Source organism: Marmota marmota, unplaced genomic scaffold, assembly GCF_001458135.2.
Source record: "Marmota marmota marmota unplaced genomic scaffold, marMar, whole genome shotgun sequence".
In the NCBI taxonomy this organism is placed as follows: Eukaryota; Metazoa; Chordata; class Mammalia; order Rodentia; family Sciuridae; genus Marmota; species Marmota marmota.
Genome location: NW_025999992.1, coordinates 2,083,380 through 2,099,952, shown reverse-complemented (window position 1 = coordinate 2,099,952; position 16,573 = coordinate 2,083,380). Strand labels below are relative to the sequence as shown.

The following is a 16,573-nucleotide window of genomic DNA, read 5'->3' as shown; positions in this document are numbered from 1 at the left end:
AACACTTGTTCTTCTGACACTTTTTGGCCAGTTCCAAGAATGTGTCCCTGGTCATCTTGCCGTTGGCTCAGCACTGCATGTCATAAAGATGATTTCAAGTGCAGGCGCTGTGCTGCTTACCTGCAAACCAGAGACAGCAATGACCTAAAGACACTCACACCCCAAAGGAAGATCTACTGGGCACTTTCTGGATCAAGGTGACATTTCCTCCATGTCCCTGTGGACATGGGAAGCACAGTGTGTCCTGAGGGGCAGGTGCTATTCAGTGCTTCCTCACAGTGGCTGTGGACTCCTTGCCACAGCCCAGGGGCCTTTTAGTTAGCCTGTCTTGCACATGGGCAGGACTGGTCCCAGAGAGGGAAGTAATGTGCCTGAGGTCACACAGCCATTCAGGAAGTAGTGGGTCTAGAGGCCATCCCAGACCCTGGGCTTTAGCGCCCTCTGTCTTAACCAGCCCAAAGACAAACGCAGGAAAAGGAATCCTGATGGCCCAGGAACTGCAAACTCCACTGAAACCCTAAGCACAGAGGAAACAGTGGGGAGCAGGAGGAGACAGGATTGCTTGTGCTCCAGCGAGTCAGAGATGCAGCGTGCACAGAGTGACACCCTGGCCAAAGGCCCAAGGTCCTGTCTGAAGACTAAAGAGCAGGTTGGCTTCGATGGCCAAGCAGGAAGTAATGCAGCTGTAGAAAATGAGGTGGGATCATAAGATTGACCAGACAGCAAGTTTGAAAAGGTTAACTGAAGTCAGATCATCTTTTCAAATTTGCTGTCTTAGGGCTTCCAGATAAGGCACAAGAAACCCAGTTAAATTTGAATTTTCTAATTAAGGAATAAATGATGTTTAGCTTACGTCTAATTTGCACACATTTTTATGAAATATGTCTATATTAAAAGTTTTTCTTGTTCATCTGAAAGTCAAATGTTCAAGTTAACTGAGTGTCCTGTATTTTTATTTGCTAGATCTGACAATTTTAACCTTAAATTATAGGATAAGAAACAAACTGAAACCTTGTGATGTCTTATTCAGATACTGCAAACCAAAATGTGTTAACATCTTTCCAAAGAATCAAAAATTAAGATTTCATAGTGTACATCTGGAGTTGGCAAACTTTTTCTGTGAAGGAGCAGATAGTACATGTTTTAGGTTTTGCAGTCTGTGGTCTCAGCTGCTGCTCAACTCTACCAGGTGGGGTGAAAGTGGCCGTAGGAAGTACACAAAGGGGCTGAGCTCTGTCCCATTAACATTTGAATTTAACATAATTGTTACATGCACAAAATATTACTCTATGCAGACCTTCCAAACTATTAAAGATACAAAGGCCAGGCACAACTCATAAGCTGTCATCTAATAATATCAGCCAGCCAGAGTTGACCAGTACATGTAATTCTAACTCTACAGTGAAGAACATCTGAACCCTGGAGCATCAGGGTGAGTGAAATAAACCAGACTCAGAAAGTCAAAAGCTATGCAGTTTCTCTCTGTGGAAGCCAGAGAGAAAGGAGGGAAAAGGGGGCGGGAAGGTATCCTGAAAATAGAGGGGAGACCATGAACAGAGCAGAGGAAGGGCAGCCGGGAGCAAGGGAGAACGAAGTGGGCTGGGTGAGGTCCGTCAGGTTGTCCATGCTGGGACGTGCCACACCAAGACCCACTGCCATGCGTAAGAAAATGTTTTTTAAGAAAACTTGAACATTGAATTCTTATGTAACCCAGGAACTTTTAAAATAGGCAAAGTGCCCTACCTTGAATTATAAACTTCTGTTAATCTAGAAAAGTAGCGTTGGCATTTCATTACCGAAGGCACCTAACTCATCTTTGTGGCACACCTCGACAGGTGCGGTGGAATGGGAAGACCGAGAGGACGAACCGGTCAAAAAGAAGTCTGATGGACCAGGTAACAGGCTAAAGACAGGCGTGCGCTGTGGGGAGTGTGGAAATGAGAGCTGCCCAGGAGTCACATATGGAAGGCTCCTGAAAAGTAATGCACCAGCTCTGTCTCGGGACCGCGGCTAAATAACCAGCGTCCCTCTTATCTCATCTCCACTGCAGCGGCTCCAGAAGCACCCCTGGCCTTTGTGCTGCCGGGTGGAATGCTGGGTTAGTGTCTGTTTGAAAAGTCCTCTGTGCAAGTGCCCAGGAGAGGGTTTTAGTGAACAAATCCCAGTGTCCCCTGGAAGCCATCAGAATAATGGCAGGAATAGAACTGGCAATCAATCTTTATTGTTTTGCATAATCTATTACATTTACTTTTTAGTTGATATATAATAACTGTGCATTTTCATGGGTGCAGGTGATATCTAGCTACATGTCTACCATGGTTAGTAATGGAATTTGGGGGGTAACACATCCATCGCTGCAAACATTTGTCATTTCTTTGTGTTGGGAACATTCAAAATTCTTTTAGCTATTTTGAAAGATGCAGTCCTTTATTGTTTGTAAAAGCACTGAAGGAAGGAATTAAGCGACAGGTGAGCAGATGTGGGAGTGGAAAGTGCTCTAGAAGCTGGGGTCCTGTGGCCCTGCTGTAAAGGGGGAAAACAGGTCCCATGGAGCCACTTGCTAGAGATGCCATAGCATCAAGGGACAGGACCCCCATCTGCAAACTTCAGGCCCAGTCAAGGTACTGCTTGGGTTTCACCAAGCTCATGATTTGGAGACGTTTTCTCCGAGAAGGATGAGAAGCAAACAGGAGAACCCAAACATCTCCCCAACAGCTTCTCCAGGTCTGCACACAGCCCCTCCCTGAGCTTCCCAGTTCCCCCACAGGGCACGCGGTGTCAGCCTGTGATTGACAGCTCTGAGACTCCATCTGAGACTCCAGTTGGCACTTAGTGAGACTTGAAGGAGGCACCCTCGCACCTTCATGGTCCTCCCCCCACACCCTCCTTTTCCGGATAACTGGATCCATGAAACCAGATATTCCGTTTTCCTGCAAGCTTTGTTTGCTAATAGCAACTGACCCATGAGATGCCCATCTTGCTTTCCAGGCCCTTTTCCAAGACCTGTAGCCATATCAACTGGTTCAACCCCCTCAAAAACTCTCGTTGCCACTTAACAGATAAGGAAACTGAGGTAGAGTGAGATGCACTAACTTCTCAGGCCTATACGACCACAAAGGGCTAGGGATCAATAGCAAGGAGTCTGGGTCCAGAGTCTGTGCTCTGAATGCCTCTGCCCTACCACCTCTGTGGTTAAATACAGGTAAAGTTTAAACCCTACCTCCGCGTCAGTGACGGGGCGTCCCAGCGTGCATTGTTCACCTCTGCAGTGCCGCCATCTTACTTCTAACATCAGGTCCATGTTGGGAGAAGAGTGAAGCAGTCTACACTGAGCAGCCCGAGGCTCTGTCCACACTGGTGTGGGTGACACACTGGCTGGAGACGATCCCAGGGAGGACAGGAAGTGGAGAGAACAGCCCAAGGGTTGATGTCCCTCGGCTCCAACGCCTTCTGTGTACAGTCGCTGCCTTCAGCCTCTGTGGCCGCTGTTCTCCACCTGTGCATCTTGGCTCAGCCAAGCAGGCCCTCGCTATCTGTGTCAGATTGTGATGTGGGACATGGTTGCAGAGGTTCAGGGGAGGCAGAGGTGGCAGGAAACACCTTCACAGGGACCGTGAGACATCACAATTCCACCCTGCTGTTGCTCCGGGGCCCGGATGACATGGGAAGCCCAGGGCCTTCTCTCCAGGTCTTTCTCCCAACTTTTTTCCCAGATCACCAACTGTCTTCCTGGGGTCCAGCCGGCACCTCCAAACCCCATCTGTTGCTGGATAAAACCGTTGAGCTCTTCTTTGTCTCCAGCTGGCCCATCTGGACTTTGTCCAGAGGCCAGGAAGTTCACAGCTAAGCTGCCTGTGATGCTTCTCCTTTTGAAAAGAGCAAATCTTTGAGAGAAGTTCTGCTTTCCTCCTAGGCCACCTACTTCAGAAGTGGCCGTACTTTTTCTTTACAAAGCCAACTCTGACTCACATTGTGGCCTTCGGAGCAGAGAGCGTTAGTGGAGAGCAAGAATGGGTCATGGATGTCAGGCCTGCCTGCAGTGGGTCGGGCTCAGCAACCCTGCAGCCACAGGCTGAGGAGACCTGGTCTACCTGAGTGAGCAGGGCAGGCAGGTCACATGGTAGCGGGCTGCGCTCACTCTTCTTCTCTCGTCAGAATGTATGTTCACGGTGCACGACATGCAGTTTCTATGTACATGGTGAAGTAGTGACTGTTCCAGCAAATCAGCCTGCCACACCTCCCGCGGTGACCCTGTGTGTGTGGAAAGGGCACCTCAAGTGGGCTGCATGGCAGATTCCCAGCATACAATACGGCACCCTTAGCTGGTCCTCGTGGTGCACCTCAGGGCTGTACAGTCCCTGGTCCCTCTGAGCCAGTGACCTTCCACGTAGCTTCCACCTGCAGCTGCACACACTCCTTACCCGCGCCTGCCCACCCGGTTGCTCTCTGCTTCTGTGGGTTCCACGTGTGGACCCTGCAGCATGTGCTTTTCTTCATCTGGCTTATTTTGTTTGACATAACGTCCTCAGCGTTCACTCATGTTGTCTCAGTGACGGGATTTCCTTCGTCTCTGAGGCTAATGAATATTCCAAAAGGTGAGGTCACCACTGTGCTACCTCCTCCGCCTTCCACGACGTCAGGGAGCTCAGGCTTAACCCTCTGTGGACCTGGGCAGCTGTCCACGACCTGAGCTCAGGGGAGTCAGCTCAGCTCCCACGTTGCAGCTCTCCAGCTCCCTGGTCCTGGACAAGGACAAAGACACAAGGACATGGGGAACCTAGGGCTTCAGCTGACAGGGGATGATTGACACCTTTGCAGAAGCCATAGTTAGCACAGTGCAGTGTGAGCATGATGGAGACCCAGGGATGGCACAGACTCACTCTGTGCACTGAGCTGTCTAGTGACAGTTCTGCTGTGGTCTAACTGCAAGGCACGTGCAGTGAGAAGAGTCAATGGTGAAGAACAGGAGAAAACCAGAAGGCCCTCCAAAGCCCTGATCAGCTGGACAGACTATCAGTACCAATGACAGAGTCATCTTTGAATGCAGTCTCTACCTTAGTAAACCTGTTAGGGTCAGCCCTCCATGTATGACGGTTCTTTTTCTCACAGATTCAACCAACTGCAGATCAGAAAGAGTCAGGAAACAGCTGCATCCACACTGAACATGTACAGACATTCTTCCTGTCCTTATTTCCTAAAAAACCCAGTATGACAACTGCTTACCTGGCAATTGCATTGCATCAGATATCATGTCATCTACAGATGACTGAGAGCATACAGGAGGATGTGTGCAGGCCCTTTGCAAACGCAGCACCTTTTGACTTGAACACTGTACAATCTGTTATCCACAGAGTCCTAGAACAATCTCCTTTTTTTTGAGGGACAACTGCAGTTGAACCCATTTTGACTGATATTTGGTCAAACATTACAAATTCCACCCTCCTTTGGCCTTGTTTTGGCCCCTATGTGTGTAAGTCCCCATGTGGCCTCCTGGCTGTGGGCCTCCTCCATGTCACATTGAAGATCAGGGGCCCCACTGTTTCCCTGGGTGCAGAGCAGACACCAGGCCTGGCTCCAGTTAAACCCCACTGTGCCACAGGACAGCACGGTAGCCATGGTGTTCTGTTCCCTTGCAATCTTGTGCTCTTCCTCCAGATAATATCATCAAGAGGATATTCAACATCTTGAAGTTCACCTGGGTGCTGTTCCTGGCAACGGTGGACAGCTTCACCACCTGGCTCAACTCCATCTCTAGGGAGCACATTGACATATCCACCGTCCTGAGGATCGAGAGGTGCATGCTGACCAGGGAGATCAAGAAGGTACCCTGTGGGCACAATCCCTCTGCTTCTTCCACACTGAAAGGGCTTTCAAATTCAACACACAGGTTATGTCGCCCGATTCTAAGTGCTGGGGACCAGGAGTGTTTCAGATGCCCAGTTTTTCTGGATTTGGGAACGTTGGTGTATACACAATGATATGCCTTGTGCACGGGGACCCAAGTCTACTCATGAAAGGCATTTATATTCCACATACAGCTGAAGCTCATTCAGTGCCATATCTTTGTGAGTGCACACACATTTTAATTGCAGAGCACCTGAGGTCAGGCATGGCGTTTGCCTCCTGTGGCAACATGTCTGCACTCAGAGCTTCTAATTTTTGAGCATTTCAGATTTCAGACTAGTGATTCTCAATCTGTATCTAAAACTCTAAATAAGGTAAGACAAAATCCTTTCTTTCCAGGTAGTCATTACATAAATTCTTGCTTTTCTGTATTTAAATCTATTCCCTGCTCAGGATTAAAATAGTCAAACACCACATGCACCTTCAAAAATGGATCCTAAGTGGATCGAGCCTAAGGCAAGGCCACAGCTTCCTGCTCTGCTGGTGTGGAACAGCAGGGAGCCTGCCCTCTGCCTCTGGCATCCAGCTCTGGACTGGGCTGGATTCCCTCACCATAGTTTACATGCCTATAGACTTTGCAGTGTCCTATGAAGAATTATAGTTTTAGTATGGGAAGTTTGATCAAAACTTCTTCTAGAAAAACTATCATATTGTACAGAGAAATAAAATATACAGTAGTCATGTAGGTATGTCCATTTCTGGAAGAGTTAATAAGATTTAGCAAAGCTATGTACATAATATAGGGATTTCTTGTTTAGAATTCCTAGTACTACTGAGTGGCATGAGTGACCCTACATGAGGTGACATCAATCCCAACCTGCCTACATCACGTTAGTCCATATTCCAGGTTGGCCTGTGTGCTGAGAAATGGCAGGTGGCTCATGGGCAGGTGCTTCCGTAAGAACTGAGACCTGTCCCCTGTCTGCAGGGCAACGTCCCAACGCGGGAGAGCATCCACATGTACTATCAGAACCACATCATGAACCTGTCCAGGGAGTCGGGACTGGACACACTGGACGAGCGGCCTGGAGCAGCCCCGGGGGCCCAGACAGCCCACAGGATGGATAGCTTAGATTCCCATGACAGTATCTCCAGGTATTTCACTTTCTGAAAAGCATTCGCTTTTGGCCTATGTGATGAGGTAGACGTCATCAAATATGAGAAATGAATGAATGAATGAGGTGGAAGTTAATAAAAAATTTGCATGGTATCCCAACCCCTGCCGGTGATCTCCATCCACAGAGCTATGTCAGAAGAACTGTCCTCACCTGACCACACCAGATAAAAACAGATATCAATCACAAAGGATAAGAAACACTCGTGTGTTTTATAGGAATGGTATCGAGATTTCCAAGCCAGAGGTGAACAAGATTGGTCCTTCCCCGTCCCCAAATTATGGTTTATGCCAGGCACTGCGTCTCTGCTGCCTCTCAGAATGACCATTCCACAAGAGTGTCTTCTATACTTGGGTTTTCTACCTTCTGTTGCTATCCTGGATATTTCCTTTCAGAATTGTTACTTTAGGGCTTAGAATAAAAATTCCAGAAACGATCCTGGTAGCTTCCACCATCCCTGAGTGCTAGGAGTGCTTGCATTGTTCCACAGCAGGATTGGCAGGTGATCCAGGGCCAACAGTGGCTGTGCAGTACATGTCCACCACGGGCCAGCACTGGACACTGCTCCTGGGTGGCCTCATGCTATCTTTTCAGATCCTGCAAGATGCGTGCTGATGTCATCTCTATTTTACAAGGTTCAGTTAAGGGCAGGCTGAGAGACTCACTCAGCCATGTAGCTGGAAACTTAATGATAAAGCAGACCCAGGATCCAAGCCGTGTGGTTCAGCCCCGAGCCCAGCTCTGAGCTGTAGTGCTGTGCTGTCTGCTTGCCTCTCCCTGCATCCCAGGCCAGTGTGTGACTCCTCTAGGAGCCTGGGGACTCTGCACCCAGGTGTTGGTTTGCTGCTGAGGAGTGTGCCACACTGGCCCCTGAGTCCCAGCAGGAGTCTCTGTCCTAGGAGGAAAAACAGCATCACCTAGGTGATTCACTAGCCCAGCGAGTCCATCTTGTGGTCATTTCCTAGGTCAGGAACAGAACCACTGAGGACATGTGTGGATTAATTATTCTCTTTACACATGCCATAGCACCCCTTCTAGGCTGGGCTCAGTTCTGGGACACAACCATAAAGAAAGGGTCATCTCCTAAGTGGATCAACCGAGCCTAAGGCAAGGCCACAGCTTCCTGCTCTGCTGGTGTGGAGCAGCAGGGAGCCTGCCCTCTGCCTCTGCCATCCAGCTCTGGACTGGGCTGGCCACACTGCACCACGGTGGGGCCTGAGGCAGGGAGAAGTCCTGGTCCTTTACAAACACTGAGTTTCCAGACAAGTAGGTGCAGGGAGTGAGATGGTTGATCAATACCAAACTCAAATGGGATCCGGAAATTAAAATTGCCACCTAAGTGGGCAGAGGTGGTTAAAATTTTTTGTTTTTGTTTTTTTAACTTGATGTGCTGTTTTGAACTTTGGCTAATTTACTGTTTTTGAGCCTCCGCACCGGCCTGGTCTGCTACACAATAATTATCTATTGATGCAGATATATGTATTGGAATGGAAAGCTCAAGTGTAGAATAGTATTATGCTGAGATCTCATTTTAATGTTAAAACTATATATCCATGCATATATTGATTTAAATGTAATATTTTACAGATAAAACTGCATAGATATAATCCCTTCCTGTCCTCTCAAAATAGATATTGATTCTTTTGAAGTCCTTCCAGGGATAAACAAATGAGATTGTATTTCTTCTTTAATTTGGGAATAATCTTTGATTCTTTATATGTTCCAAAGTCACAGATATTTCAGCTATTAAGTGTTCTTGTGAGAAGAAGCAATGTTAAGGACAGAAACCTCTCAAGGTTTCGAGGTCAAACTGTTTCCTAATTGAGATCCCATCTAGGAATTTTTTAATTCCTAGAAAAAAAATAGTTAGAGAAATGTGTCCCAGGATCCAGACTGTCTTGGTGCTCTTCCTTCCCGAGCACATGCACATTTCCCACCACTCGTTTCTGGACCCATTAGTAATGCCAGAGTCACCTGGCATTGTGCAGCGCTGCCATTGGCGAGGAAGGACAGGGCCTGTGCCTTCTGGAGCTAAGACTAAAGGGGGGCTTTAGTCTTAGAAAAGACATCAGAAGATGGGCTTTGCTAAGACCAAAGTCATTATTTTGTAGTTTATTGTTATTTTTTTGCAGACCAAAATAACTGTTCTATTTGGAAGCTGCCAACCTTAATTTGTTCTTATAGCAAGAAGTCTCTTTACGTCTTTAGATGGATGTCATTAAATGGATTGTTCTCTCTTTCATTCATTTTAAGCCAAAATGTAAAACCTGTCTTTACCCCATTTTCCTGGGCACTCATGGGTTCCAGTTTATCTCATGGTAGCTCTTCCCTGAACAAGAAGATTGGCTAGGGGGCCACCAGGGAAGAGTGTGTGCTAAGCATGCTGGAGGCCCCGGGTTTGATCCCAGCTCTAGAACAGTAATAAGAATAGGCCACAGGTGCAGGTGTCAGTGGGGTGGGGAGGCGAGGCCTGTCCCTGGCAAACTGGCCACTGGCCCATGCTCCCTTCCTGGTGATAGCACCCAAAGAAGGTGAACCGGGATCCCCAAGTCCCCAAGCCCACACATTTTAGAAAACCTACTCATGACCAATGACATTTCAAATAGTTAAGGTAATTATGAAGGAAATACTGAGATTCTCTAGATGTGCATTTCCCAAATGATATTACTTTCATTCATTCATGTTTTCATTCATTATTTCTCAGCACTTATAAATGCTACCACCCTCCGCTTTGTACAGTGCCCCTCCGCACATGGGAAATGTGGAGTGGGTTTGGTACTGTATTTGAAAAACTGAAAATTTTATTTTCATTTTTGGAATTTCAAAACAAAAAAAGTCACAGAAAGCTCTGATTAACTTAACTGAAAGTCATATTCATGCCCACCTGGAATTACTTCTTCCCACTTAGTGAAGAAGGTAACTGTATGCATGTAGTTCTGTGATCTGAGTATTACACCTTGCATCATTTCTTCAAGAAAACATGCTTTCCCCTGGTGTGACTTACAGTGTGTACTCATCTGCCTTTTTATTCCTTGGCCTCCATAAGACGGATACTATTCACCCGCACCTCTAAGTTCAGCCATGAGGGGGAGATGCGTGGAGTAGCTCTCTGTGCCCATTGTCACAGCATTACCATGACTAGCAGCATGAACCATTTTTGGAACTTCCTGAGCCACATGATCTCCAGAAAGGGAGAATTCCCACAAATATGGATTTTTTCTATAAGATATTTAAGGGTTTCATAGGCTTCCTGAATCTCATACTTGGGCCTGGCTGGAGAATTACTGCTTCACAACCAAATTCTGAATCAAAGAAACCAAAAAGAATATTAGAAAGCAAATTGAAAATAAATCTTCCATAAAATAATCATATGTCATTCCTATGCATAACAATATGCAATATGTCCAATTAAGTCATTAAATATTACAAATCAAAAAGCATGGGAGGAAAAAGAAAGTCTGGTTATAATTAAATCAAGTACACCCAAGATCACAAATATAAAACTATACAGATGATCAGATATAGTGAGTCAGGAGCTATTTAAATTCATTGATTGCTGTTTAACAAATGGTGTCAAAATATTTCCTAGGTTCTGAAATGGTTGATTGATATAGAATCTGCTAGAAAACCACAACCGTCCCCATTAGTTTTTAATGTACTTTGACTTGATTTTCAGCATAAAGAAAGGGAAGGAGAGAAAGGCCATTTTCCGGCATCAGCAGACTTGCCCTGTCGCACTGTCTGAGCCACACTCCCAGACTCTACCTCAGCAGCCTTGAAACCTGCAAACAGTAACTGGTCCACTCCACGCCAAATCCCCAGGATTTGTGGAGTGGAGCACCTGTGGAGACTGGTGCTCAGGCCCTGGCCTCGCCCTGTCAGTGTGGCCCTTCCACCTCCAAGGCTCCTGCTCTGATGTCCTGTTTTCAATGTGAGCACACAGTAGGTGGCCAGCGTGAAGCCTCACTGAGGAGTTCACATTTCCTTGGCTGGAGCCTCATGGTTTTCTTCCAATCCAGATGTAAAACCACAAGCTCGACTCTGAACAGCTGACTTGTCAGATCTGGTACCACCCACCTTCCCAGAGCTAAAGCATTACCTTAAATCCCTGCAAGTCACGTTAACAACATTCTGACAAGCGTCCCCCAGTATGCAGGGGGCAGCATCATCTGAAACCCCCCGGGAGCCTGCTGTGTGCCTGCAGGTGGAGACCCTGCTTTGCCCTGCACAATGCTGTCCCCTTGGGCACCAGGGATGAATGTAGCAGTGGCCTCCACCCAGGCCCAGGCACAATCCAGAATAAAAACTAGCAAAACAAATCATTAACAGACAAAATGGACCTGGTGTTGCTGGAACTCCTTTGTTGGTTTCTTTGTAGCATTTGATTTTATTTTGATGTTGGTTGGTGTCCAGGTGGATATAAAGCCAACATCTCTTACACCCAAGGCGTTTAGTTTGGCTGAACTGAATGTCACTCAGAAAACAGGGTGGAAAATTCAGTTGGTTATGTCGTTCTTGAGCTTCTCTTTCTCATTTTGGAGACTGCATTTTTTTTAAAAAATAAGAATCTTCTATGCAAATTGTATGAGCAGTTATTTCTACTCATGCAATTAGATTAATCAATCCTCTCAAATAACTCAGGATAACGATTCCAAATAAAATATATTTTCTTTGATGTTAAGAACAACTCCATTGCCAAGTTTTCATTATGTAAATTATGCTCTTTGAAAGAACTGTTGGGACTTGTCTTTGTTCCGTTTCCCTGTCCCACCAGAGAGTGCCCCTGGGACTTCCTCACCACCAATGTGTTTTTAACTGGGGTCTCCTGTGATTCGTGTCTGCCAGGCAGGTCCTCCCTGCCTGGGTGGTTGGTGCTGGTGTCCATGTGGTCACTGCATGGCCGTGCGTGGGCCAGTGAGCCGGGTGGACCTGGAGCACACTGGCGTGTTAACTCTGTGTTTCTGTGACTGTTTGCGCTGCTAGCTGCTACACTGAAGCCACCATGCTGTTCTCAAGGCAGTCCACCCTTGATGATTTAGACGGACCAGACGCTGTTCCTAAAACGAGCGAGCGCGCTCGGCCTAGGCTCCGTAAAATGCTCAGCATGGACATGTCCTCCTCGTCAGCTGACAGTGGCAGTTTAGCATCCAGGTGCTCACCTCATGCATGCTTCCTCCCGGTCTGTCACCTCCCCCGTGCGTGGCCCCGAGTCCTCGGATGCACCTCGTCTTTCTTTTAAGAACTTGCATGTCTCACAGAGCATGGCCCCGGCCCTCAGAGGCAGCCTGGTCCCAGGACAGCTTTCCATGATGCTCACTGCTCCTTGGTTTTTGTCTGTTAGGAATTTCTTAACGTTCCTGATTGCCAACATTATCTTGCATTTTTTAAGCATTTCACACTTTCCATTTCCAAAGACATAATCATATTCCCTACATTCGATTTAGAGCTTTTATATACGGTCCTCATGGAGTAGGAAGAAAACATTTGTCTCATGATTAAAAAAAAATACATACAGCAGGAAAAAAATATGGAAACTCTGGGATCTATGGTCATTCTAAGTTGATACAGAATAAATCTGTTTTATTTGCATAACTGACATAAAAGTCAGAATACATCTTACCATTGGCTTTGGGAAAGAATGTGATTATGCTGTAAAATATATCACCTTTGTAGATTATAATTTGTTTTATTTGGAAAAAACTACTCCTGGCTTGTTTCATCACTAAGTCCTGCCCTTAAAACAATAATCATTGAGGAATGAAATTATCTGCATGCACCCAGAACTCCTTCTTTGAAATGCCTTAAGTGGTCGGCAGGGAGATCAGCCACTGTTTATCCTGAGATGAACATAACCCAATTCAAAATGAACTTCACCCTGGCAACTTGTGGGGCAAATCAGAGAGGCGCCACCTTTTTCTGCAGCCCTGTATTTTGACACAGTGCAGCAGGGTGCAGGGCCTGGCGTTGACAGCAATGCCTTCCTGCTTGGACATATCTGCAGATGCAAGTTCTGTGGGCCTTCCACTCCCTTGAGACCTGGAGTGCCCTCAGCCCCTCGGGCCCAGACATGACCCCAGACTACTGTGCTTCCACTGGTTTACAGTCACACTGCAGATGAGACCTGGGTGAGGGGTCAATGTCATGGCCTTCCTAGGAGGCTGTATCTAACTGAGGTAAGTCTTAGCAAAAATCCTGTGGGCCTGACAGTCCAGGAACCTTCTACCTGATGCGGTCCTTTAAGGCCAGAGCCCTGGGGGCCCGAACACCTGAGCAGACTTTGGGGTTCTTGGGTCACAGGATGCCAGGAAGGGCTGTGCCAGGACCATTCGTCACTCATGGACACATCTAAACAGATAGTCTTTGCATTTGAGCTCCTCAGCGTTGGAGGAAGCAGCCTGCCCTCGCATGGCGGTCAGTTAGGGTACGTCTCTAGAGCAGGAAGGAGCACATCCTCCAGGCTCCAAATATCCAGACAAGTGCGGCCCCTCTGGCAGCTGCCCATGTCGGGGAAGGCAGTCATGGAAGGCGTGCCACTCACGTGGTGGGTATGGCTGCTCTCCTTCCATTTCTAACCTCCCTGCACACACCTACGGGGAGTTAGGGGAGAAGGCTCTAAGAGGAAAGTGCAGGGCAGCAAAAGGAGGGACTGACGCTGTGACTAGAGCAGCTTCTGAAAAGGATAGGCGAGGAGGAGCTGGTAGGAGAAGGAAACTGGGGTGCTGGAGGGAGAGCAGGAGCATGCCCTGGGCACAGCAGACGGCTGGGAGGGAGATCACTGTGGCAAGAGAAAATGGCAGACGTCAGAACAGGAGCTCAGTGAGAAAGGGCTGTGGGCTGCAGGCTGGTGGAAGTTTAGTCGAATGAGCTACACACTGATAAGGGAAAGGCACATGAGCGGGAAACGAGGAGGTAAAGCCAATACCAGAGAAGGGTGACTTTTTTTAGTTCAGCCAGTATTTATCAAGTCATCCTCCTTGGATCTGAGTGGGTCCCTTTCGTAGGACTGAGTAGAACACATCTTGGTCCAAACCCACACAACAAAACCGGCATGGCTTCTCCTCCCCACACACTCTTCTGCTCGACTTCAGAGACGCTGACGGTAGGTGTGCCGAGCAGTCTTGATTTGGAAGTATGCACCAGAGCTTGTGCCTCTGATTCTCCGTGCTGTTTCAGAACCTGTGCGTAGGTGGGTTTTGCTCCTCGAGGGCCGTGTGACGTGCTTCTGCTTCTGAACGACGTGTGTGCCCACATCCTCCTTGGCATCCAGAGACCCCTGTACATCGGATCAGGAGCCAGGGTCCTGGGGAAGTGAGCAGGGGGAATCAGGGAGGCGGGGTCTGAGCTGCTCACGTGCCTTGATGCTTTTGCTTGGGCGTTCTGAGGTGTCTTGAGCACGTGGAGAGATCCTGAGGGGGATGGGTGCTCAGGCAGGGTTCTGCGCCCATCCCTGTCTCCTGACAGTGAGCCCACGCAGTGCACCATGCTCTACTCACGCCAGGGGACCACGGAAACCATAGAGGAAGTGGAGGCCGAGGCAGAGGAGGAAGTGGTAGGCCCTGTGCCCGAGCCCGAGCTCCAGCTTGGGGACACCCAGGAGGAGGAGGAAGAAGAGGAGGAGGAAGCTGAGTGTGATCTGGGCCCCGAGGAGGCCGGCCTCACTCCCGAGGAGGAGTGTCCGCAGTTCTCCACCGATGAGGGTGACGTGGAGGCCCCGCCCTCCTACAGCAAAGCTGTGAGCTTCGAGCACCTGTCCTTCGGCTCACAGGATGACTCTGGGGGCCAGAACCACATGATGGTCAGCCCTGATGACAGCCGCACCGACAAGCTGGAGTCCAGCATCCTGCCGCCCCTGACCCATGAGCTGACGGCCAGCGAGCTGCTGCTGAACAAGTAAGGGCAGCCCAGGCCCAGGCCAGCTCCACACCTGCTTAGCTGGGTGTGGAGGAAAGCTCTCCTAGACCCCGAGAACCAGTGCACATGCCAGGAGCCCTGCACCTCGTCCTCCACAAACACCTCCCAGAGACGTTCCCCGCTGTGGAAAGCCTGCTGCAGGCTGAGCATCCCTCGCCAATCCAGCATGCTCTGAAATCTAGAACTTCTGAGCACTGACATGACGTGGGAAGTGCTCGATTGCATGCCATGAAACTTTGTTTCCTGCACAGAAATTATTTAAAATATTGTATAAAACCTGCAGACTATATGGATAAGACGTTATATGACACAGAAGTAAATTTCATATTTAGAATTGGGTTCCAACCTTACAATATCTCATTTTGTATGTAGATATTCCAAAATCTGAAAAAACTCAGAATCCAAAACATTTCCAATCCTGAGCTTTTTAAATACAGGATACTCAACCTATGTTAGGTTTTCTTCCCCAAACAGAATATAGGCCCCAGGAAGCTGGGTGGGGGGTGCTGCAGGAAGGATCCTGTTCAATGAACTTAAGTGTTTTGGAGAAAGGGGAGGCAGATGTGAGCACGTGGTTTGTTTTAACAGGATGTTCCATGACGATGAGCTGGAAGAGTCCGAGAGGTTCTACGTGGGCCAGCCCCGGTTCCTGCTGCTCTTCTACGCCATGTACAACACTCTGGTGGCCCGCTCAGAAATGGTGTGCTACTTCGTGATCATCCTCAATCACATGGTCTCTGCCTCCATGATCACCCTCTTGCTGCCCATTCTGATCTTCCTCTGGGCCATGCTGTCGGTGCCCCGGCCCAGCCGACGGTTCTGGATGATGGCCATTGTCTACACCGAGGTAGGTCGGTCAGTGCCAGGGACCTTCTCAGGTCACAATGATGGTCACTGACAGTTACCTAGCACTGGCAGGGCTGCGTGTCTTTCCACTCCTCACACAAGGAAGGTGCTGGTGTCCTTCCCCTTAGCAGACGAGGAAACAGCGTGGGCAAGACTGAGCAGTGGGGCCACCGTACCCACTGGAGAGAGCCAGGGAGGCTCTTGGAGCTGGTTCCAGACCTGTGGCATTAACCACTCACACAGCAGAACCAAGCTGAGTGCCTGCTGCCGGCTGGTGCCCAGGGACACTGGCCACCGCTGGGCAGCGAGACAGAGTGGCTCTGGCTGGGTGTACCATGTGCCGCCCCCATTTTCATACCCAAAGTCAATCTCCACACACCCCGCAGAACCCTCTGAGCACACGGCAGTCAGAAGGGCCGAGAGGGTGAGCTGCCAGCATACTCTCCTTCTGCGTGAGGGACAAGAGGCCAATCAGTTGTCCAACTGCCCAATCAGTTGTCCAATTCCTGTCCTGCCCCATTCTGTAAATACAGAGGCCACAGGGAAGATGTCAGAACGCCTCGTGCCCCACGTCCTCGTGTTCTTGGGTTTGTGAAGAAGGTTGGTTTTCCTCCCTGACTCTCACTTCCAGTAGCCCTGGAACTGCTTCTTCAAGTGTGGGCAGAGCTTGGACACTCTGTGTCTGTCCAAGTGTAGGCTAGCAAGTAATCAGCCATCAAATTAAAACAAGGTCATATAGTAAGACATCTAATTTAGTCAGCTTTTCCTTGCTGTGACCAAAAAAAAAAAAAAAAAAA

The 16,573-nt window shown here is 48.4% G+C and overlaps 1 protein-coding gene across 11 annotated transcripts in view; it reads left to right on the top strand.

Annotated features, from left to right (window-relative positions):
- The window catches only part of Piezo2 (piezo type mechanosensitive ion channel component 2), a 349,401-nt gene that overhangs the window by 307,474 nt on the left and 25,354 nt on the right, over positions 1-16,573 (top strand). For 9 of the 11 annotated variants that reach the window (XM_048806753.1, XM_048806747.1, XM_048806749.1 and 6 more), the window contains 6 exons: positions 1,836-1,895; positions 5,656-5,822; positions 6,833-6,999; positions 12,003-12,170; positions 14,481-14,909; positions 15,519-15,777. In XM_048806753.1, the coding sequence (XP_048662710.1) occupies positions 1,836-1,895; positions 5,656-5,822; positions 6,833-6,999; positions 12,003-12,170; positions 14,481-14,909; positions 15,519-15,777 (1,250 nt within the window). The remainder of the gene's footprint in view (positions 1-1,835; positions 1,896-5,655; positions 5,823-6,832; positions 7,000-12,002; positions 12,171-14,480; positions 14,910-15,518; positions 15,778-16,573) is intronic. The other 2 variants (XM_048806751.1, XM_048806754.1) reach the window with 1 other exon arrangement.